This window comes from Mesoplodon densirostris, chromosome 4 (assembly GCF_025265405.1).
Source record: "Mesoplodon densirostris isolate mMesDen1 chromosome 4, mMesDen1 primary haplotype, whole genome shotgun sequence".
Taxonomy (NCBI): domain Eukaryota; kingdom Metazoa; phylum Chordata; class Mammalia; order Artiodactyla; family Ziphiidae; genus Mesoplodon; species Mesoplodon densirostris.
The window spans coordinates 44,398,956-44,423,252 of NC_082664.1; the positions used below are offsets into that span (position 1 = coordinate 44,398,956).

Consider the following 24,297-nt stretch of genomic DNA (forward strand, 5'->3'; position numbering starts at 1 on the left):
AAAAATTCATAGTCAACTGGTTTCCTGGACTCCAGTCCAGTCCTCTTCCAATCCATTTTTTCATAACTACCTGAGTGAGCCTTTTAAGAAAAATATATCATACTTTAAAACTTTTAAATGATTTGCCGTTTCTCTTTAAGTCCAAACTTCTTTAAAGTAGTTTATAACCTCACCCCTTGCTTACCTCTCCAGCCACATGTAAGGACATTCTATCCTTGTTCTAGACACTCTGGACAGACTCTTCATTCCTCAAAGGCTCCAGCTGATTACCTTTTATCACAGCTTTACAGCATATTATAGTAGCAAATAGGGCAGATTTTCCATCATTCCATTTCTGTTTCTCCAAAATTAGCTATTCTCAACTGTGTGCATTCTACATGTATGTATTCTTAACAGTATGTGTATATATTCTCAACTTGTGTGTCCTTCCAAGTAAATTTTAGAATCACTTTGCCAAATTCCATCCACCATTCTCAAAAAAAAAAAAAATTCAAGTGACACTGACTACAGCAATATCTCTCTTAACCCAGTATGAGAGTCATTTTATACTTCTGACTCAATTATTATTCTCTACATTGCAATAACCTTCTCAGAGGCCCTTCCTAGTTTTTTTGTTTTTTGCTTTTTTAAAAAAATTCTGTTCCTGAAATGGGGAGAGATCTACTGTGAAAAGATAAGAGGAGTAGTGTTCACAGTTACCTCTCACTGTCCACTTGTATATAAACAACTTCTCCCTCTCAGATCTGAGAGTTCTGACTCGAAGGCAAGTTGATAAAGTCCCTATTACGGTTGCAAGCAGCCACTTCCACCTGGGGTCAGCTGGATGGAAATGGTAATCACTTTCTCTCCAAATGAGCCAGATGTAGTCTGCAATTTTTAGTTCAAGTATAGAATTTGGGGGGCTGCACTACTCCCTCATGCCCTTACTTTTGCCTTTTCTTATATATTTACAAATCCCAGAATGAAATTTACCATCCAAATTCTCCTCCTAACCACCATATCACATATTGGGAACTGGAGGCTGATCAAATGTAAAAAGGAAAAGCACCATTAAGCAAAACAACCAGTTGTGAAACTCTGGCTGGCTCAGATCACACCCTTGTAGTTTGGAGGTAATATTTATTTCGTTAGTGTTTCCCAGAGTATAATATGTATACCATGGATAACTATAGGTGAAAAAGAATAAACTTTATTTTAATAGTTGTATACTTATTTTCATTGTATTATTAGAAATACCAACTTTCCACTTATAGAAGTAATCTAAAATTTCCTTTTTGAATAAAATGAGAGTTCAAAAGTAAAAGATTTTCCTATTTTCTAAGGGGCGTCCCAGGCCGCTCTGGTTTAGGAGTAGAATACATTTAGCCTAAGAATATGTATCTCATTCCACTGCCACTAATGATAAAAAAAAAATTCCTCCAGTGATATATTCTTTCATGTTTAGCATGGTGCTGTTGTCAGGGTTGGTTCTGTATTTCACTGGCATTAAAGATAAAGTTGGGAGGAAGCATTTGAATAGAGTAGTAGCCACATTCCCCTTCACTCCATCCAGATGCTAAGCTTGCCCCTTTCTCAAATCTTAACCAGAAAACGTCTAAATTGTCCTTTGATAGTAAGTAGTAAGTATTATATATTTGGAACTACTTGACTACTGCTATAAGCAGTATAGTGAGGTGACTAAGAGAGGACTCTGAAGACAGACTACCTGGGTTTGAATCCCAGCCCAGTGAATACTTGCTAAATGACTTTGGGAAGATCAATCCCTCTCTACCTCAGTTTCCTTATCTATAAAATGGGGATTCTGTAAAATTGGGATAGTAATGGAATCTATTTCATTGGATTTTGAGAGAATTCAATGAGTTAATGCACATAAAGTGCTTAGAACAATACATCTTCAATAATAATAATAATAATAATAATTGTTAACAGCCACTGAGTATTTTACACATGCCCAGCACCATGAAAAATGCTTTATACATATTATCACATATATATATTTCACACATTGAAAAAAACAACTTTTTCCTAGGTGCAAAGTATAAATAAAGCTGATTTTAGAGAACCATATAGAAACATAAGAAATGGCCCACCTATTTTCTGTAAATGAAACTTACTTTTGTTTTAAAACTGCTCTTAGAGCATCTTTCTGTCCCATAGTGTACTGAGAAATAAAGATGTCATTTGCTGCAAAATCAAAACACAAAGATATACTTTAGATTCCTGAAAATTTATTAAATTTTGATAAGCTACTCAAAGAAAAACCTTTTTAACTAAAAAAAATGTTTGGGGATTCAGCAATATGACCTTTCAATTTAAAAAGGTAAGGAACAAATTAAATGACTGAGTAATAATAGTTATAACCCTAGACAGTAGGAAAAAAATTGTGTAAAAACACCTGGGGCCAAATTAGAGACATTTGTTCAAACTCTAACAATAAAACTGCTTAGATGAAAATAAAACCAACTACTTTTAAAATGTCATTAAATAAATTTTTTCAATGCATATTTTAATCTATTATCTTACCAAAGACTATATAAAACTTGAATTCAGCATGTATAAACAGGTATCAAATACCAAACCTATGCAATATGTTGGCAATAATAAAAGTATCCTTACCATTACAAACCATTTTCTGGACTTCAGAGTTTCCATTAGTAGCTTAATTTGGAAGGAAGAACTAATTAAAATGAAAATAATAAGAAAAAACTATAAGGCTGTTTAATGACTATCTAAAAAAAAATCAATGAATGTCTAAAAATCTAAAATTCTATCCTTACCAAGGAAATTCTTACATGTTACAACATAAATGAACCATGAAGACATGCTAAGTGAAATAAGTCAGTCACCAAAGGACAAAAACTGTATGATTCCATATATATGAGGTATAGTGGAATTTATAGAGACAGAAAGTAGAATGGTGAGGGGGGAATAGAGTTAGTATTTGATGAGTACAGAGTTTCAGTTGGGGAAGATGAAAAGTTCTGGAGATGGACGGTGGTGATGGCTGCACAATATGAATATACCTAATGCTACAGAACAGTACACTTAAAAATGGTAAATTTTATGTTATGTATGTTTTACCAAAATAATCAAATCTATCCTTTTACCTTTTTGTCTGTTGTTCTCTTCTGTTTTATCCAAAGGTAACACATGCACTGCAACATCTTTAGAAAAATCCTTTAAGATATGAAAGGAAGAAATGAAAGGTTAAATAAACTTTATGATTTATTATTTATCAATTACCATTTACTAGCCATGTGACTACTGTGCCCTGGGAGGACAGGACTGTGTGTTTTATATGCTTAATTCCCAGCACCACCATAATGCTTAGGTACCTTGAAGCTACTCAAAGGTTTGTTGAATGAGTAATGAGCTGTCATCAAGTGAACGAATGGGTAAGTGAACAAGCAAGCAACTGTGATCTTGAAATTCAGATTCAAATCCTGATTTGGTACTCTCAGCAGAGCAACTTATGTAACATATCAGTGGCTATAGTTAAATGTGAAAATGTGATTTACTGTGAGTCAAATGAAGTTCGTAAGGATGGTCAACGCATGGCACAATATCACAAATTAATCACAGTATTCTTTGTCACTAAGCTATAATGTGGTCTCAGAAGACTTCACTATATAAGTGACACCTACTGGCAAATAGCTTTCTGCTCACATGTGTAACCCTAGACTTCGCTTCTAAGATTCTATTCAGTGCTAAGACACCATGACTTTTTAAGTATTAGGTTCAGTCGACATTGCTTCATCTTTCTTACACACACATTTTTTCCCTGCTAAATCATTAAAGGGAAAAGAGAAAATCATAAAAGAAAACTGATCCAAGCTATCTGCTGGTAACAGGTGTTAACTTCCTAAAAATAGCCAATGAGGCTAACAATACAGTAAAATGTATCTGGGAAATTAATGTAAAGAACTCCCACAAATCAGTTAGAAAAAGCACAGCACATAAATATGTAATTCACAAAAGAGTAAATACAGGTGGCAATATAAATGAAAAAAATTTCCCCTCCACTAATAATAAAAGAAATAGAAAATAAAACAATGAGATGCCTTTTTCACCTATCAAAATGGCAGGGTTTTTTTTGGTTTAATTTTAACGCTTCGTATAAATAAAGACGGGGGGAAATAACTCCACTAATTCTTACTCATGACCTTGCTGGAGAATATATACTGATACAGTTTTTCTGGAGGCAATTTAGAAACACTGCAAAAAATGTGCATAATCTTTTATCTAATAACTTTACACCTAGAAATTAATACAAGGAAATGAGCTAGGATATATACCAGAATGTTCATCACCTGGTTGTTTATATTATAAAAAACGGGGAAAAAAACCTTAATGTCAAATGACAGGAATATGAACAAATAAACTTTGGTACATACATACACTGAAATTCTGTGAACCCATTAAAAGTTTCTAGGAAAAAAAATCAGTGGCATGCAACGATAACCTTAATACTATTAAATTATAAAACAGTATGGTCTCACTTCATAAAATATATATACACATAGAAAAGAAACTCAAAATGTTAACAGTTGTTGATTTTAGTTGTGGAATTTCTTTTTTTCCTTCTTCTCTTTGTATTTTCTATAGTGATTTTTTTAAAGTTTTTGTTTTCTTTCTGAACATGTGTAAGGATTTGTCCCAAGTAGGAAAAGGTATATTTCATCTTCTAATAGTAGGGAGAAACACGTATGAATAGGAACAAATCCAAATAAGCTTAAAATTGTGAGCATATCAGACACAAACTAATTTTCTCATTAAAATAGCAGGGTCAAGTCAATACACACTGTAATCTTACTACTCATTAATGAAATAAAAACGTAATGCAAAGAGATTGCAGTTTATGTTCATGGTAAAATGATAAAGAACTAGGTTTGCTTTGCAGGTATATTTTATATTAGGCAAATCTACACAAAACAAGCTGTGAGCCCGTATTAAATCTAATAGAATCCTGCCTGATGATCTTCCAAAGATCACCCTTTTATGTTTAATTATACAATAATAGCATATCCATACATCTGGGAAATTATTTAAATAATGGAATTCAAATGCCATTAATCATTAAATAAAGCCTGCTCAAAAAAGAAACAAAAAACACCAACCCAAAACTATGCATTTATTCAGGGACGAAGTACAGCACATAATTATACATTTTTATTGTGAGTTTTTGACAAAGTTCATAAGTAAACAGCTTCGATATCATTCTTAGTTTACTAGTTAAATTGACAATATATAGGTCAACATTATGATAAGTGGTCGAAGTATAATTAAATTGCATGACCAAACATTATACTTATAATCAAATATTTTCAGCATTATAAATAAAAAATGTTATGATGAGAATTTCATGTTATTATTTCTTAAAGACCTCTCAAAAAAAAAAAAAAAGTGCGGGCTTCCCTGGTGGCGCAGTGGTTGGGAGTCCGCCTGCCGATGCAGGGGACGCGGGTTCGTTCCCCGGTCCGGGAGGATCCCGCATGCCGCGGGGTGGCTGGGCCCGTGAGCCATGGCCGCTGTGCCTGCGCGTCCGGAGCTTGTGATCCGCGGTGGGAGAGGCCGCAGCGGTGAGAGGCCCGTGTACCGCAAAAAAAAAAAAAGTACACAGAAGGCTTCAGAATAGTTTGAATGATATATAATTCACACCTCCCTTTTTTTTTTTTTTTTTTTTTCCTGCGGTACGCAGGCCTCTCACCGCTGTGGCCCCTCCCGTTGTGGAGCACAGGCTCCGGACGCGCAGGCTCAGCGGCCATGGCTCACGGGCCCAGCTGCTCCACGGCATGCGGGATCCTCCCAGAGCGGGGCACGAACCCGTATCCCCTGCATCGGCAGGCGGACTCGCAGCCACTGTGCCACCAGGGAAGCCCCCTCACTTTTTTTTGATTATGTTGTTACGGCTGCTTTACCTTTACCTTACAGTTTGTAAAAACATTTCTTTGGTAAATGAAATTTAAATAAAAACAAGGTCTGTTGCTAATCAAACAAAATTTTAAAAAGCATTATTTGCCAATACTTAAAATTTTAACATGAGCATAATTAAGAATTCTTTTGCTTACACTTTCTGACACAGTGGGATTTTCTAATGGAGGCTGCTGATAATTTCTGGCAGAAGTTAAGTCTGATGAACCTAACAAAATAAAGGAATCAATTTTAGTGATTTTTAAATCAGAATGTTACCTTTTGAAACTGTACAAACATAATTCAAGAACTATAAACTCCATATTAATGCAATTAATTAAATTGGAAGCCACTCTTCATGCAAAAATCTTAAAATGTACTTAAACATATCCTGATGAAGGTTTTTACATCTGATATTTTGGAAAATAAGGGCTCAGAGCTGACAATCAAATGAGATAAGTATAAAATGTTATAAAATATGTCATTACACTATTGGATTTGAACAAACTATGGGTACAGTCATTTGCCAGGAATAAAACATGCACATGATATAAAAGCCTGACTTAACAGCAGGCCTATGTTATGCTGTACCCCTCAAAAGCAGCACTATAAAAGCTGCTTTATTTATTCTTTTGTTTTTTGCGCTTATATTCATTAATTTGATTACCAGTGAAGTGGGTAAAGCGTATGCTATCTTCACTTTCAGGGAGCTCCAGACAAGTGAATTGGGACATGGAAGCCATCAAAAGGCAGAAATTGTGCTTTTCTACTATCCAAACAGAAAGTAAAAAACCAGCACTACTGGTGAAAAGTAAGCACATTACACTAGTTGAGTGTGTCCATCACAGATGTGGACAAGAATAGTGTGCCAAAAACACGCAAAGAAAAAACAAAATACGAAATGTTTTATTCATTTTATCTATTCAGTATTATTCGATGTAGACTGTCAGTGCCTGTCCATTTTCCCAGGAAAAGGGGTCACTTTTCAAACGCCTGTACAAACTAGACATATATTTAGGAATTTAAACATTAAAAGTCCTCTAAATTTTGAAACACAAAAAACGAAATGAAAATAAAGACTAAAGATTTACAGAAGTGAAAACTGGTTGAAACTATTCGGAATCACATACCACACAACGTTCCATTCAAGCTCTTCCCAGTTCTAACAGGAAGACGTTTATTTGCAGACAACGCTGGAGGAACACGGGACAACTCATCTTTCAGCAAAGGCAAATTATCTCCCTGATTTGGAGAAACTACCTCACGAAGTCTCCTCGCTGGTATTTTAACCTTTTTTTTCTTTTCCGGGCTAAACTCAGAGCCTTTCATATTACTGGTAACAAAACTAGTCCCACAATTATGAACAGAATTTTCTTCTGGGTCCATAAAACTTCAGAACAAAATTTTCACCGCTTTGAGGATTTCGGGGGGGCAGGGGTAGGGGAGAAGAAATAAAGTGGGAGTATGATAAAGAAAACGTGAATTTCAAGTGATTTTGAAACATGCAGTCATCAACTTTTAAATAAAACGTCTAAACAGACTATGCCCAAAGCTAGAAATTTCAATTTGGTATTTAATCTAGGATTAGAGACGACTAGAACATATTTACCCATTAATCCCACTCAGTCTATTAATGCACCATGCCAATTATTTGAAAGTGAGGATGACAAGAGAATGGCCTCATAAGCAATAATAACAATAACACAGAGCACTCCCCAACCGGAGAGATGGCAGTGCAAAACCAACCAGATGTGGAGGCGGAATTAAAATTTGAGAAGAGGGAGTCAAGCAGGTAAAACCGAAATGCTATTTTTTTCAAAATCACCCACATAAGCTTAATAGCTTTCTTCAGCCAAAGAGTCTTACACACCCCTCCAGAAGCAACCATCAAACACCTAAATTCACCCCTCTGCGTCTTCCGAACCCTCGGCAACAGCAGAGTCACGGATCTAACCTGACGACAGCTTCAGTTAGCCGCGGGTCAACACCTACTTCCCTTTAAACCCGCCCTTCAGACACAACACGCATGCGCGCTATGAAATCGTCCCAAATATCCAACCAAAAAGCTAAACGCTATCCGGTGCTCTTCCATCCCTCTCCGGGTGGAAACAAACTCCCAACATAAAAGGCTTAAAACGGGTGTGAATTTTTTTTTTATTAAAGGCAGTACATTGCCCCACAAGACTTAAAACATTGAATAACACTCGGGCGTTTCATCCAAGACCCGAAGAGCTCCCAACATAGATGATAATACCAATCTTGTTTATTAGGGACTGTTTACAGGGTAGCTCCTGGAGACCGTTAGGGACGCGAGATTAAGTAAATTAGTTTTACAAAAAGTTTCGACAGATTCGTGTTGATGTTGAGGAGAAAGAAATAGCTTTGTCTAAGCAGACAATCAAAAAAATCAATTCTCAGGGGATGTAAAAATTCGTTTATGATATCGGCTTTTTCCTCTAGAGTTTCCGGCGTTATAACGAATCGGTGAAGTAGGGTATAAGAGCTATTTGACATCGCCATTCCCACGTGTTCTCGTTCATCCTGAGGCTGCGGCGCCGGCCCTGACCCAGATCCTCCGCCCCCAGACTCGACTGGCAGCGGAGCCCCGCAGCCTCCTACTGGTGTCGGATGCGAGAGTCTATCCTTAAGTATGGTCTCTTTTCTCTGTCCATAGAATCGCGGGTTTCCAGGCGGGGGGACTGCAAACTATGCTCGGGAAAGGTGGCAGGGTCTCAGAAGGAGGCCGCCGCGGTTACCTGGGGCTATGGGGGGCTGTGGAGCCGGGCAACGCGTCCCCAGATCGGGTTTGGGACCTGCCTCGGAACAGTGTCATCACTGTGGCGAGGGTCGAATACGAGGCTCTGAGCCACCTTCAACCCAAGTTTGGGGAGTCGGGGTCTTGTTTTGGGACAGTGAGTTAGACTGTAAGGCATCCACCCTGTGACCTTGAGCTGAACCCTTCTTTAACTGAAAAATTCTCTCTAGACAGAAGACCAGGGCCAACACACCTTATCTGATTTGCTAATTTTCGAGGATGCATTACTTAAACGTTTCCCTTTACGCATTACTAAAAGATTAATCAAAGCAAAAAATGTAATCTGATGTAAACGTTAAATAACAAATTTTTATTTATTTTTACATCTCAGCTGTCTACTTTGATAGAAGAAATCCTAGAATTAAAAGAGACCTTAAGGGCTCAGCTTTAGAGAACTTTTAAATCTTGATGAGTTTCTGTATTTCAGTTACATTTCCTTCATTACCAGGCTTTTAGGTAGTATCTGTTCACAATTTGTTTTATAATTTATGGAAATTAAAAGATATAATGACAGTGTCAGAGCCGTAAGAGACTTTTGAGATGATTTATCTCTCTTATTTTCTAGGTGAAACTTAGATGTAAAAGAAAAAGTGACCTTTCCCCTCTAAGGTGTGCTCCTAGGTGTAGAAACTCATTAAAAATGTGACTTGTTTTGGATCTTACAACCCTTTAATCAGAGCTGGGATTAAAACCCAAGTAATCTTGCCCCCATCTAGTCCAGTGCTCATAGGCTCATCCTTTAAGGCCTTGAAGCCATCCTTTAAACCCAAAAGGAGCATGCAGTGATCTTTCAAAAGAATGTTTTGCTCTGATTAAGTTAGGGTTGCCAGTTAATCAGGCACAATTTCCTAAAGCTGCTGCAAATGATCTAAAGTAAAGGGACATGTGGTAGAGTCCTATTTTATGTCAATCTAGCAAGTTAGCTCAGATCAGTTTAGACATCTCACCTATCAAATAAAGAACAGATAGCCCGGGAACAAATAACATGGCTCACAAGATTGTTCTTTCATTTCTTTTTTGTTGTTACACTTTTACTTATTTGCTTTCTCTTTCCCATTCTCATATCTCTCTATATACATATATATAGAGATATACAGGGTTTTTTTGCTGAACCACTTACAAGTTGCAGACATCATGACCTTTAACCCTTATTTCTTCAGCATGTATCTCCTTAAGAACATACTATTACATAGCCACAATATGACTATCACACCTAAGATAACATATTCAGATTTCTCCAATTATCCCAAAAAGTCTTTATTTTTAAAACTCAAAAATGGTTTTGAGTTCCAAAGTTCACAACTGTTTAGTTATCTTAATTCTTTAGTCTCATATTATAGAACAGCCCTTTCTACCCCTTTCCTTTAAGACTTTTTTAGAAAAGACCAGTCTAGTCATTCTACACATAGTCCCAAATTGTGGCTGTTCCTAATTATTCCCTCATAATCAATCACATAAAACATTTTTGGCAAGAACAGCACATAGGTGGTACCACACCGGTTAAGGTGGTGACTGGCAGATCTTCCCAATGTAAAGGGACAGTTTTCTTTTTGTGATAAGTAACCTGTGGAGATGCTTTGATACAATGCATATATCCTGTTCCCCAACCTATCACCCAGAAGTTTTATCATCCATTCATGATCCTTGCCTGAATCACAAGATTACCAATTACCAGTACCAGCCATGCTGAGGCCAGGATCAGTTATAGTGATAGTGGCCAAGGACATCAGAAGAATCACATATTGTAAACTAAGTTTGAACAGAATTAGAAATTTGGCTCCAGACCTGGTAGAAATCTGCATATGATTCTAAAGACTAAATGGAGGGTATCTTCCCACCACATCCTGATTAGTTTATTTTTTTTTTATACTCAGAAATTTCTGGGAATTGTTTATCCTTGTGTGTTCACCTGAACATACATATTACCTGGCAAAATAGGATATTAAGTATTTTTTAATACATAATAACACATATGCTAAATAACTGTAACCTCAGAACAGATTGAGGAAACTAATTTCACTTATTGAAAAGGAAAAGGCTTTTCAAAAAATGCCTTAGCCAGCAGAAGTTTAGATTTCATCAAACAGACTTAGAGCTTGAAGGGGCCTCAGCAGTCATACTGTAATCCCCTCATTTTCCAGGTGAGAAAGCAGGCCTCACTGGAGACATTCAAGCAAAGGTTGGACAACTACTTTTCAAGAACAGAAAAGAAACTCATGCATCAGAAAAGGTTTGAGCTTGATGACTAACAATTCTCTTAAGTTCCCTGGTTTTATGATATATTTTGTTTGACACAAAAATTACTTAGCATTGCTGTAATCATTCCTAAGGCCCAAGCCAGAGATGCTAGAACTCTCTATCCCTTCCCTCCCTCTTCAGGTTTCAGGGATATAACCAGAAGGTATCCCCTGATTGAATATTTGCCTCTACAGTAACAAACATTTGCTTGTAATATCTGGTAATTAGGACCAAATAAAAGGGCAGCCACATTGCTTCTACCACTTCTCACTATCAGGTGGTTTGTATGGCTGTTGGACTTTGTCAGTCAACATAACTAATGATTAAATAACTGCAAGATAGAAAGCTGGAAGACTCAGAAGACACAAACTAGCAAGTAAATTTGAAAATCATCTATTCACTCAACCATCTACAGTATTTTCTAGGAACAACTGCCTTCAGTTAGGTATACCATAATCTTAATATTGGTGACTACAGAGAAGAGCTTTGGAGATATAGGCAGACTTAAGAAAATTGCTGACTGTTAGCTTTTTTTAAAAAATAAATTTATTTTTATTTATTTATTTTTGGCTGCACTGGGTCTTCTTTTCTGTGTGCAGGCTTCTCATCGCAGTGGCTTCTCTTGCTGCGGAGCCCAGGCTCTAGGCGCATGGGCTTCAGTAGTTGTGGCTTGCAGGCTCAGTTGCTCCACAGCATGTGGGATCTTCCCGGACCAGGGCTCAAACCCGTGTCCCCTGCACTGGCAGGTGGATTCCTAACCACTGCACCACCAGGGAAGTCCCCTGACTGTTAGCTCCTGAGTTCAGTTGTGGGTCTGGAAAGATATTTGAAAAAATAAAATATATAACTGAATGATTCTAGAGAAAGGGAAATCATAATGTTAACACAGTGGTCTTTGAGTAGTAGAAATATTTTTTATTTTCCAAATTCTTAAGAAATAGGTTATATTACTCTTATAATTTGATAAACTTTATTTCATTTAAAGGAGGAGATATACTGTTAAGGAGTGTATATTAAAAGACAATATCGGGCTTCCCTGGTGGTGCAGTGGTTGAGAGTCCGCCTGCCGATGCAGGGGACACGGGTTCGTGCCCCGGTCCGGGAAGATCTCACATGCCGCGAGTGGCTGGGCCCTTGAGCCATGGCCATTAAGCCTGCACGTCCGGAGCCTGTGGTCCGCAACGGGAGAGGCCACAACAGTGAGAGGCCCACATACCGCAAAAAAAAAGACAATATCAAGAAAATTCATATAAACAACATTTGGGGGTGCTCCTCATCTATATCTCTTCAAAGACTTCCCAATAACAAGCATCATTTGTCACTATGAGCTGTATACCAAGAGGGAAGTGACGTAGAGTCAGCAGTGTTAAACAACATTTAAAGATTTCATACTTTCGGCCTCTCTGACCTCTGCTTGAAAAAGTCATATTATATATGAATTTTAACCTGAAGAAATACTAGGATAGGAACAGGAAAAAGAAGCTGATTTTGGCATTATAATTAGCGAACATGAACAGGTCTTTGGATAACCTTTTGTGCTTTGAGCTAGAGGCCTGCTGGTAAACCAGGTTCCTTTAATTCTTGTTTTATTGCTCTTGTATTTTTTTTTTAAGTTCCCACAAAACAAAGTTTTCATTTAACACCTAACCACAAAAGTTATCTTACCAGTTCTTGGATCTTTTCAGGCTGTTTTCTGAGTAGGAAGCCAAAAGAACTCTAGTTCTGAACATTTACTGACATTTACCACAATGCACACTGTACCTTGTTCTTTGGCAGGGATTAGAAAGCTGGGCAACCTCAAATTTTTTGAGATTATTGTAGATTCACATGCAGTTGTAAGAAAAAATAGAGCTCCCTGTGTCATTTACCCAGCTTTCCACAATGGTAACATCTTACAAAACTAGTACAATATCACAACCAGGATATTGATGTTGATACAGTCAAGGTACAGGACATTTCCATTTCAAAAGTCTCATGTTGCCTTTTTATAGTAACACCTACTTTCCTCCTCCCCCACCCCCTCCTCGACCCCTGGCAACCATTACTAAGTTCCCCATTTCTGTAACTTTGTCATTACAAGAATGGTATATAAATGGAATCATATAGTATATAACCTTGTGGGATTGGCTTTTCACTCAGCATAATCCTCTAGAGTTTCATCCAGGCTGTTGCGTGTATCAGTACCTCATTCCTTTTTATTGCTGAGTACTATTCTATGGTGTGGGTGTACCGGTTTGTTTAATCATTCACCTGTTGAAGAACATCTGGATTGCTTCCAGTTTTTTTTTTTTTTTTTAATTTACTTATTTATTTTGGCTGTGTTGGGTCTTCATTTCTGTGAGAGGGCTTTCTCTAGTTGTGGTGAGCGGGGGCCACTCTTCATCGCGGTGCGCGGGCCTCTCACTATCGCGGCCTCTCTTGTTGCGGAGCACAGGCTCCAGACACGCAGGCTCAGTAGTTGTGGCTCACGGTTCCAGTTGCTCCGTGGCTTGTGGGATCTTCCCAGACCAGGGCTCGAACCCGCGTCCCCTGCATTAGCAGGCAGATTCTCAACCACTGCGCCACCAGGGAAGCCCCTGCTTCCAGTTTTTGACTATTATGAATAAAGTGTATATAAACATTCATGTACAGGTTTTTGTGTGAACATAAGTTTTCATTTTTCTGTGAAAAATGCCCAGGAATGCAATTGCTGCGTGATATGATAGTTGTACATTTAGGTTTTCAACATAGTGCCAAACTGTTTACCACAGTTGCTATATGATTTCACATTACCACTAGGGAATATCTGAGTGATCCAGTTTTTCCTCATTTTCACCAGCATTTGGTGTTGTCACTGTATTTTTTTAATTCAACCATTCTGACAGGTGTGTAATGCTATATATCGTGGTTTTAATTTGTTTCCCTAGTGGCTAACGATGTTGAGTATCTTTTCATGTGCCTATTCGCCATCTATATCTTTCTGGTGAGGTGTCTTTTGCCCATTTTCTAATTGGATTATTTGTGTTTTTACTATAGAGTTTGCAGACTTATTTATATTGTCTAGTTATTAGTTCTTTATCAGATATGTAGTTTGCTTTTGATGTGAAGTCTAAGAATTCTTTGCCCTAAAGCCCGAAGATTTTCTCCTATTTTTCTAAAAGTTTTAATGGGTTTTACATTCTATATTTAAGTCCCAGATCCATTTTGAGATAATTTTTGTATAAAGTGAAAGACTTACTTTGAGGTTAAATTTTTTGCCTATGGATGTACAGTTGTACCAGCACCACTTGTTGAAAAGGCTATCTTCACTTAACTGCTTTTGCATCTTTACCAAAAATCAGTTGGGCATATTTGTGTTACTATTTCTGGGTTCTCTATCCTGTTTCATGGATCTGTGTGTCGGCTTTTCCACCAAAATCACACAATATTGATTACTGTAGCTATGTAATAAGTCTTGAAATCAGGTAGACTGATTCCTCCCACTTTATTATTCTTTTTTTGAATTTGTTCAAGTCCATTTGCTTTCCATATAAATTTAAAAATAATCTTGTCTATATTTATAATAAATGTTACTGGGACCTTGATAGGAATTGCATTAAGCCTGTATATCAATTTTGGGAAAATTTACATCATTACTATGCTGAGTTTAACAATCCATGAACACAATGTGTCCTTCCATTTATTTAAGACTTTGATTTCTTTTATCAGCATTTTGTAGTTTTCAGCATACCTTGTTAGATTTACCTGTACATGCCTTGTTAGATTTACCCATAAATCTTTTTTTTTGAGTGATTATAAACGGTATTGTATTTTTAATTTCAGTAACACTGAAAATTACAGTTTTTACAATTGATTTTTGCCATGTTTATCTTGTATACTGTGATCTTGCTGACTTGCTGAACTATCTTGTTCTAGGGTTTCTTTGTAGATTCTTTGGGATTTTCTATGTTCACAATCATGTCATCTTCAAAGAAGGACAGTTTTATTTTCTTCCTTTACAATTTATATGTCTTATTTCTTTCTCTTGAGTTACTGCACTGGGTAGAACTTCCAGCAGTATATTCAGTAAGAGTAGTAAGGGCAGACATCTGGCTTTGCTCACTATCTTAGGGGAAAGTATTCAGTCTTTCACTACTTTAACTATGTAGTACAGGGTGTAGGTTTTTTTGTAGGTGTACATTACCAAGTTGAAGAAGTTCTCCTCTCTTCCTAATTTTCAGTTTTTAACATGAATGGGTACTGACTTTGTCAAATGCTTTTTCTGCATCAATTGATATGATCATGACTTATTTTTTCATCTATTAATATGGTGGATCACATTTATTGATTTTTAAATATTGAATTAGCCTTGCATCTCTAGAATAAACCCTACTTATTAGAGGTGTATATTTCTTTTTATATATTACTGAATTGTATTTGCTATTATTTTGTTAAGGATTTTTATGTCTATTTTATGAAGATATTTTTCTGTAGTTTTCTTGTATGTATCTTCTTTGTCTGGTTTGATATCAGGATAATAGTAAATTCATGAGTAAGTTGTTAGATTTATGTATATAGAGTTGTTCATAGTTCTGTTATCCTTTTGATATCTGCAGGGTCTATGGTACTATACCTTGTTTTATTCCTGATAATGATAATATGTGACTTTTTTTCTTTGTTAGTCTTGCTAGAGGTTTGTCTGTTATAGTCTTTTCAAAGAACCAGCTCTTTATTTCACTGATTTTTGTCTGTTGCTTTTCTGTTTTCATTTTGGTTGATTTCTGTTATTATTTTCTTCCTTCTACATGCTTTATGGGTTTATTTTGCTCTTTTTCTAGGTTCTTGAGGTAAAAAGAAAAAAAATAGATTGTTGATTTGAGGCATTTCCTCTTTAATATATGCATTTAGTACTATAAAATTTTCCTCTTGGCACTTGATTTAGCTGTGTCACACAAATTTTAATATGCTGTATTTTCAGTTTCATTCAGTCCAGTGACTTTTTAAAAAAGTTCCTTGAGACTTCCTCTTTGATTCATGGATTATTTAGAAGTATTATTTATTTTCCAGATGTTCAGAGATTTTCCTGTTATCTGTTACTGGTTCCTAGTTTGATTCCATTGTGGTCTAAGAACAGACTCTGTATTATTTCAATTCTTTTAAATTTATTAAGGCTACTTTGTGGTCCCGGGTATGGTTTATCTTGGTATGTGTTCCATGGGCACTTAATAAAAAATGTGTATTCTGTGGTATTGGGTGAAATGTTCTATAAATGTAGATTGTATCCTGTTGGGTAATGATGTTGAGTTTTTCTGTATCCTTGTGGATTTTCTGTTGAGTTGTTCTATCAATTGTTGGGAGAGGGATGTTTAAGTCTGCAACTATACTTGTCTTTTTCTCCTTTCAGTTCTCTCTACATATTTTGCAGCTCTGTTGCTTGGGGCACACACATTTAGGAGTACTATGTCTTCTTGGTGGATTGACCCTTAATGTCCTTTTGTGTCTCTGGTAAATTCCTTTGCTGTGAAGTCTACTTAATCTGATGTTAATATATCCACTATTTTCTTTGTATTAATGCTTGCATGATAAATCATTTTCCATCCTTTTGTATTCACTCTGTCTGTATCACTGTATTTGAAGTTAGTTTCTTTTTTTTTTTTTAAGTATAATTTTTTTTTATTTTACAAATTTAATCAGTTATACATATACATATGTTCCCATATCCCCTCCCTTTTGCGTCTCCCTCCCACCCTCCCTATCCCACCCCTCCAGGCGGTCACAAAGAACCGAGCTGATCTCCCTGTGCTATGCGGCTGCTTCCCACTAGCTATCTACCTTACGTTTGGTAGTGTATATATGTCCATGCCGCTCTTTCACTTTGTCACAGCTTACCCTTCCCCCTCCCCATATCCTCAAGTCCATGCTCTAGTAGGTCTGTGTCTTTATTCCTGTCTTACCCCTATGTTCTTGATGACATTTTTTTCTTAAATTCCATATATATGTGTCAGCATACAGTATTTGTCTTTCTCTTTCTGACTTACTTCACTTGAAGTTAGTTTCTTATAGACAACATATACTTGGTCATTTCTTTAATGCACTCTGCCAATCTGTCTTTTTTTTTTTTTGTGGTACACGGGCCTCTCACTGTTGTGGCCTCTCCCGTTGTGGAGCACAGGCTCCGGACGCACAGGCTCAGCGGCCATGGCTCACGGGTCCAGCCACTCCGTGGCATGTGGGATCTTCCGGGACCGGGGCACGAACCCGCGTCCCCTGCATCCGCAGGCGGACTCTCAACCACTGCGCCACCAGGGAAGCCCCAAATCTGTCTTTTAATTGATTCTTTAGACCACTTACATTTAATGTAATTGCTTATTAAGGCTTAAATGTGCTATTTTATTTTTTATTTTGTTTGTTCTGGTTTTGTTTCTCTTTTCTTGCCTTCCTGTGGATTATTTGAATATTTTTTGTAATTTATTTTGATTAATCTATAATTTTTTTTTTTTTTTTTTTTTTTTTTTTTTTGCAGTATGCGGGCCTCTCACTGTTGTGGCCTCCCCCGTTGCGGAGCACAGGCTCCGGACGCGCAGGCTCCGGACGCGCAGGCTCAGCGGCCACGGCTCACGGGCCCAGCCGCCCCGCGGCATATGGGATCCTCCCAGACCGGGGCACGAACCCGTATCCCCCGCATCGGCAGGCGGACTCCCAACCACTTGCGCCACCAGGGAGGCCCTCTATAATGTTTTTGAGTGTATCTCCTTATGTTCTTTTTTAGTGGTTGCTCTAGGTATTACATGACATATACAAAGCTTATCACAGTCTAATGGTGTCAGCATATTACCAGTTTCAGTGAAGTGAGAAAGCCTTACCTCCCTTTACCTTCTCCATTTAAAATATACATTTAGGGAGGGAGGGAGACGCAAGAGGGAAGGGATATGGGAACAGATGTATATGTATAACTGATTCACTTCGTTATAAAGCAGAAACTAATACACCATTGTGAAGCAATTATACTCCAATAAAGTTGTAAAAAAAAGAGTAGATGATAAGAAGCATTCAGATTTATTAAAACTAATTAAGAATAAAAAAATAAAATATACATTTAGAACCATGTTAGACAGTTTTATAATTTTTGCTTCAACTGTCAAATATAATTTAGGAAACTCAAGAAGAAAAGGAAAGGGTACTGTACCTATTCCTATTTTTATTACTATGTTGTTCCTCCTTGATGTTCCAAGTCTCCTTTTATCATTTTCTTTCTGCTCAGAACTTTAATCCTTTTCAGGCAGGTCTGCTGGCACCAAATTCTTAGTTTTCCTTCATTTGAGAATGTCTTAATTTCACCTTCATTCCTGAAGGATATTTTTGCTAGATACAGGTTTCTGGGTTGACTGATGAGAAATCTGCTATCATCCTAATTGTTTTTCCCCTATAGAAGATGTCGCTTTTCTCTTGCAGCTTTCAAAATTTTTTGTCTTTAGTTTTTAAATGTTTGACTATGATGTATCTTGATGTGGATTTCTTTTGTGTTTATGCTTTTTGGAATGCAATTCAGTTCTTGAATGTGTAAGCTTCTCTTCTTTTGCCACATTTGGGAAGTTTTCAGCCATTACTTTAGTACTTTAACAGCCCTGCCGTCTTTCTCTTCTTCCAGGACTCTAATAAAACAAATGTCAGTTCTTTTGTCACAGTCACACAGATTCCTGGTACCCTGTCATTTTTTTAATTCTATTTTTCTATTATTCATATTGGATAATTCTATCTTCCTCCTTCCTTCACAGATTCCTTTTTCTATCCCCTCCGATCTGCTGTTGATTCTGTCTGTTTAGCTTCTTTTGGTTTTTTCTATTTTTCACTTCTTAAAATTTCCATTTGGTTCTTGATATCTTATATTTCTTTGCTGATTTTTATAGTTTTTAAATTTGTTTCAGACATTCTTAATTATTCATTGAAGCATTTTTATAATAGCTATTTTAAGATCTTTGTCAGATAATTCTAACATCTCTCATCAGTGTTTGACATCTTTTTTTTTTTTTAAGATCTTAGTTCTTGGAATGAGTTTTGTTTGTTTCGGTTTTTTTGTAACCTAGACATTTTGCATCTTGTGTTATGAGACTCTAGATCTTGTTTAAACCTTCTCCTCTAGCTGACTGCTTTTGACACTGCTTCATGGTGGGGGGGGCACCTTATTACTGCCAGGTGAGGGTAGAAGTCCAAGTTCCTCACTCTGTCACTAGAGAGGGTGGGTGGGGTGTGTGTGTGTGTGTGTGTGTGTGTGTCAGGGGGTGGGGGTGATGTTCCTCATTTCTGCTGGCTGAGCATAGGAGTTACGGCTCTCCACTAGGCCTTCATTGGTGTCTCCCTGGCTGAGGACTGGAGTGCCTCATTACTACTCCCCACGTGGCCTCCACTGACACCATAGGAGGGCATGTGGCCTGATTACCATGGGGCAGTATGTAGGTCCTGAATCTCAACGAGGCCTCCTGTGATACCACCCGAGAAGGGAGGGAGAAAGGTACTTCATCACTGACAACGGAGGTGGAAGTCTAGGCTCCCCATGCAGTTTCCACTGACACTTGGGGGAGGGGTCCTTATTAATGCCCAGCAAGAATTAAAGTCCCTGCTCCCTAATCACCCTTCTCTGACACTACTCTGGTGTGGGAGTTGGAGTGTCTCGTTACAACCTAGTGAGGGTGGAAGTCTATCTGGCTTATGCTGATGTGGGTGGGGATGAGAACCAAAGTTTTTTCTGTGTTGGCCTGGAGTACAGCAGTTATTGTTTAAAAGATTTCTGTTTTATAGGCTTCCCCTTTCCTAGCCTTTTGGCTAGAGAAGGCAGACTTTTGGCTGGGGGTACGGAGGGGCTTTTTGACTACCCCAACTGGCATCTGCAGATTGCCAGCTTTTTCAGCTCCAAATTTGTGATATATGAGACCCCAGACAAGGGAGAGAATTCACTACTGTGATGTTTCTTGGGTCCCAAGGGCCCTAGCTAATATACTTTCTCCTTTCTACTTTTTAGTCTTATGTTTGTTTTATGTGTAATGTCCAGGGGTTTTAGTTGTACTTAGTGAGAATAATAGGGAAAAGCACATCTACCCCACCTTCCCAGAAGCACAAATCCTAAACCTCACTGTATGATATACTTACAGGATTCTCTGTTTCTTGGCTGGTTAATGATAAAATTTTATAGCAGCTATAAAGATGCATCTTACCTCAGAAGCATGGCTGGTTTCATAACTAGCACAGTACTTGGTACATTAAATAAATGTTTACTGAATGAATATCTACCCATATCTATCTAGCAAAATAGTAACTGCTGAGATCTCAAACTGTAAATAAGTTTGAAGTTGATATTAGAAAATAATGGAATAATTAGGTTTGTATTTCTATGCAGTACCATAGTTGGAGGGTGTGGAATCAGTGTTTCATGACTTAAGTAAGCAAAGAGTAACTATAATGGAAGTATCTTACCTGGGACATATCAATGATGATAGTCACAGCAATACCTGAAAACTTGTGACCTTCAGTTAATTCCTGGTATTTTTCAGATAGTTTATGTGGTTAAAATATATATATTATTTATAAAGCTGTGAAGTAAAATAGGAATAAAGAGCATTCTTGGTAACTTTTTAGGTGTTTATGGCACACTAGCTGCCTGAATGTTGGGCTAATCTGAAACCTCTACTGCATTGTTTGTAGCAGATATCGAAGAATTTTAATAGAAAAGATAGTTTATAACTGTTACTACTAAACCAGAGATTCCCTGAAGTATAGACAGTCAGAATTTTGGAATGAGACTAGGATAGCAAATAGAAAAGAACTGGTGCTTTCCCTTGCATGTGGAAAAAATAACTTTTTAAAAATGGCAGTAATACTTGTGAACTTACAGGATAAGGACAAAAGAGGAGGGAAGAATAAATGCAAAAGAGGTAAAGTTTTATACATGGTTGGGAATGCTGGAGTGGAATTACCATTGATTGTATTTGTTAATCAAAATGAGAATTTTCTTTCATGATAGTAGCATACGCTCTGCCCTAAGCTTGAATTTCCTAATCTCCATGTGAGCTTCATGAAAATTTCGTGCTTTTCACAGCCACTTTAAATAATTGATGAGCTAGTAAGAATGAGATACACATCCAGTTTATGAGATTTCATCTGTTTTAGAACTAGCCAGGATAGAATAAGTAAATAACGTGATACATTCTTCTTACATCATAATGAACTGATCCTGGGTCCTCCATTTAAGATATGTGAAAATCCCAGTAATTCAGAAACACTCTTTGACTTCCTTATCTTCACTTCTCTGTTGCCCCCAAGTTAGATCAAAAGTGTCATATTTTCAGAAGTTTCTGGTAAGTCTCTGTGATTACCCTTTTTGAACTGTAGAATGTACAACTCCTGTAACTTTCTCTTAGAGTCTTTTAGAACTCTCTTTCATGAGTGTTGTTGATTAATAAGTGGATGGTGTTTGTTAATTAATAGAACCTTTGCATTTACATAGAGATAGTAAAAGGATCTTTAGTAGCACAGATCTAAGTTGTATTAGGAACCAGGGGGATAGTTAAGTACTTATATGAAGACACCAGAGAGCTCTTTCCCATAAAACCCTACTACGCATGGGACTTTAATACGTAGCTTTGCAAGGTAACAGAGCAAACTGTCTTAAAACTGGAGATTTAGATAGGGCCTTTGGTTCTCATAGCTAGCATTAAGAAAATTGAGTTCTAAACTGTAAGGTTCTTATTAATGACCTGGGAGATTGGGGGGGCATATAATTACATAATCAGAAATTTATAAAATATGAACAGTAGTTTCAGGTAGACTTGTTTCAATGCTATTTCAAAATCTATGCTTGTTTTGATTACCTTCAACTAGCCTAAAGACATTTGTATACAGACTGACAAACTTTTTACTTTTAAATCAGGTGACTAATAAACGTACCAAACGAATATGGCTGCACAAATACCAGAATCTGATCAGATAAAACAGGTAAGGTATTATAATTAAGGAAAAGGATTTTGCAAAAAATTAAGGCACTACTGGATATAACCATGTCAGTCAGTGATCTCACAAAATAACTATTTATATTTCATTTCCACAGATGGATGTTAAATGATATGAAGCATATTCATTTTTCAAATAATTTGAAAGATAATCCAGGAAATAATAAATATTCAACTATAAAATCTGACTATATTTTGTAGATCATATTATACCCATTTAAGGTAGCAAAAGAACCTTTGATTTCAAGTATTACAGGGTATTTTGCCTAAATACATCAGTATTTAAAACATCTTTGTTTTAAAAACCAAATATTAAAGAACCTTCTGATTTGTTTGTAGTTTAAGGAATTTCTTGGAACCTACAATAAACTTACAGAAACCTGCTTTTTGGACTGTGTTAAAGACTTCACAACAAGAGAAGTAAAACCTGAAGAGGTATGAAAAAGTGTTGCCCACTAAAAATTCTCTAAGCTCATCATAAACAATATAAATGGGATCCCCCTAAGCATTTTGCTTGTTCCTAGTTACTACAGGAATTTAGGCTACCTTTTATATGTTCCATTGCTCAGAGGAACTTGAAGCAGCCAGACCCGTGGCATTGAGTTTAACGATGCCAAATTTAATATCACAGCCACACTGAACTACGGCAGACTTTTTTAGAGAAGATGCCTGGGACTTGCTGAATACATTGTTCCAAAGCAAAGATTCTTAATAATTAGCTTTCAGTCAAGATGGCCAGGCTAGAGAAACTTGACATGGCTTTCCTATCTGACCTTGAGAACTCAGGTTAATTTTGGAAAAAGTAGAGCTTGAATTTGGTGGCTCATACTGCCTAATCCTATTAGAAGTCTTAACTTTTAATATCCTCTTCAAAACATTTATATATTGACTAAAAGAGACATAAAATTCCTCCAGTGGAATATGTTGATAAATATTCATGCCAAGAACTTAACATATAACCAGCAATCAATAAGTGTTTGTTAAATAAGTGACCAAGTTTGAGAGATGCTAAGTACAATATCTTATTAAAAAGTAAAAAGTTGAAAATTAAGAATGTTGAGAATGGAGTTTCTCATTAAAAAGAACAAACCTGATACTGGGCCTACATTTTAACAATCAGAATAAGAGATGGGAATGTGGGATTTCAGTTAATATTGAAACATACCTGCAGAAAATCTAGTCCAGAAGGCAGGGACTTACTTACCATTGTTTTTAGTACCTCCAAACTGGTAAGCATTCAGTATATATTAATTTTTGTAAATGGATGAAAGTATTAACAATTGAAAGCTGTGATCACTTGCTACTCATTAATACCATTTAATTCTCAGATATATTCAAAGAAAAAAAAAGTACCCACTGGTTATTTTTTTAGAATAGATGCAATTTCTTTTAATTAATATTTTTGTGTTGCCTCTTGGATCTTTTTATTTCTAGACCACCTGTTCAGAGCATTGCTTACAGAAATATTTAAAAATGACTCAACGAATATCTATGAGATTTCAGGAATATCATATTCAGCAGAATGAAGCCCTGGCTGCCAAAGCAGGACTCCTTGGCCAACCACGATAGAGAAGTCCTAATGCATGGACTTTTGATGAAAGATTGCCAACACCTGTTGCACTGGAAATGAGGATTCACCTGACAGAATCCCATGAAAGCAGTAGCCACCATGTTAAACCATCTGTCATGACTGTTTGGCAAACGGAAACCACTGGGGAAACAAAGTTGCTGTTTACCAGAATAATCAAAATAGGTCTTATTGTTCAATGAAAATAATAAGATGCAACACTTGTTGAGGCCTTAAGATTCAGCAGCTTGGTCACTTGATTAGAGAAATAAACCATGGTTTCTTCAATTATGACTGTTAATTTTAAAGCAAAATATGTGTTCAATCATGTATGAGATAGAAAAAAAAATTATTACTAAAAGGAAAATAAATGGAAATATCACTGAGCAGTTTATACTATATAGCACCATAGCATTCTGACTGGATTGTGGATACATTGAAATGTTTTTCAATCAGGATCATCCTCCAAGTATTCCTGTTCACTCATGTCTGCCTGAAATTGCTGGTAAATACATAAAATAGTTACTTGCTTATCAATTTAATGCACGATCCTTTTCTTGCCTCCCTTCTTGTGTCAGGGTGGGCACTACACATTCTTATCCTAGCTACATTTTCATGTATCTTCAGGAAACATCCCATCTGAGACTAGCTTGCAAATGTTTAAGAATTGATTATTGTGCTTTAGTGGAGACTATATTGCTTTGTGTTTTATTCAAAAGCTGAGAATCCAACATGAATGATTCCAAGTCAGACCAACAATATACAGTGTACTCTCAGCTACTGCATGTGATCAATGTAATAAAAAGTAA

At 36.7% G+C, this 24,297-nt stretch overlaps 2 protein-coding genes across 11 annotated transcripts in view; one reads left to right on the forward strand and one right to left on the reverse strand.

Annotated features, from left to right (window-relative positions):
• Positions 1-7,907, reverse strand: part of KIAA0586 (KIAA0586 ortholog) — a 107,347-nt gene extending 99,440 nt beyond the window's left edge. For 3 of the 10 annotated variants that reach the window (XM_060096142.1, XM_060096140.1, XM_060096141.1), the window contains exons 1-4: positions 7,041-7,876; positions 6,069-6,139; positions 3,108-3,177; positions 2,115-2,184 (exon numbers count right to left, since the gene is read on the reverse strand). In XM_060096142.1, coding sequence (XP_059952125.1) covers positions 2,115-2,184; positions 3,108-3,177; positions 6,069-6,139; positions 7,041-7,296 — 467 coding nt within the window. In that variant the 5' untranslated portion in view covers positions 7,297-7,876. Of the gene's footprint in view, positions 1-2,114; positions 2,185-3,107; positions 3,178-6,068; positions 6,140-7,040 lie in introns of all 10 variants that reach the window. The other 7 variants (XM_060096136.1, XM_060096135.1, XM_060096134.1 and 4 more) reach the window with 7 other exon arrangements.
• Positions 7,908-8,275: 368 nt separating this feature from the next.
• TIMM9 (translocase of inner mitochondrial membrane 9) lies at positions 8,276-24,030 on the forward strand. Its single transcript, XM_060098081.1, has 5 exons — positions 8,276-8,558; positions 10,867-10,955; positions 21,843-21,907; positions 22,261-22,356; positions 23,356-24,030. Exons 3-5 carry the CDS (start codon positions 21,869-21,871, stop codon positions 23,488-23,490), a joined length of 270 nt encoding a protein of 89 aa, XP_059954064.1. The 5' UTR covers positions 8,276-8,558; positions 10,867-10,955; positions 21,843-21,868; the 3' UTR covers positions 23,491-24,030.
• Positions 24,031-24,297: the final 267 nt, after the last annotated feature.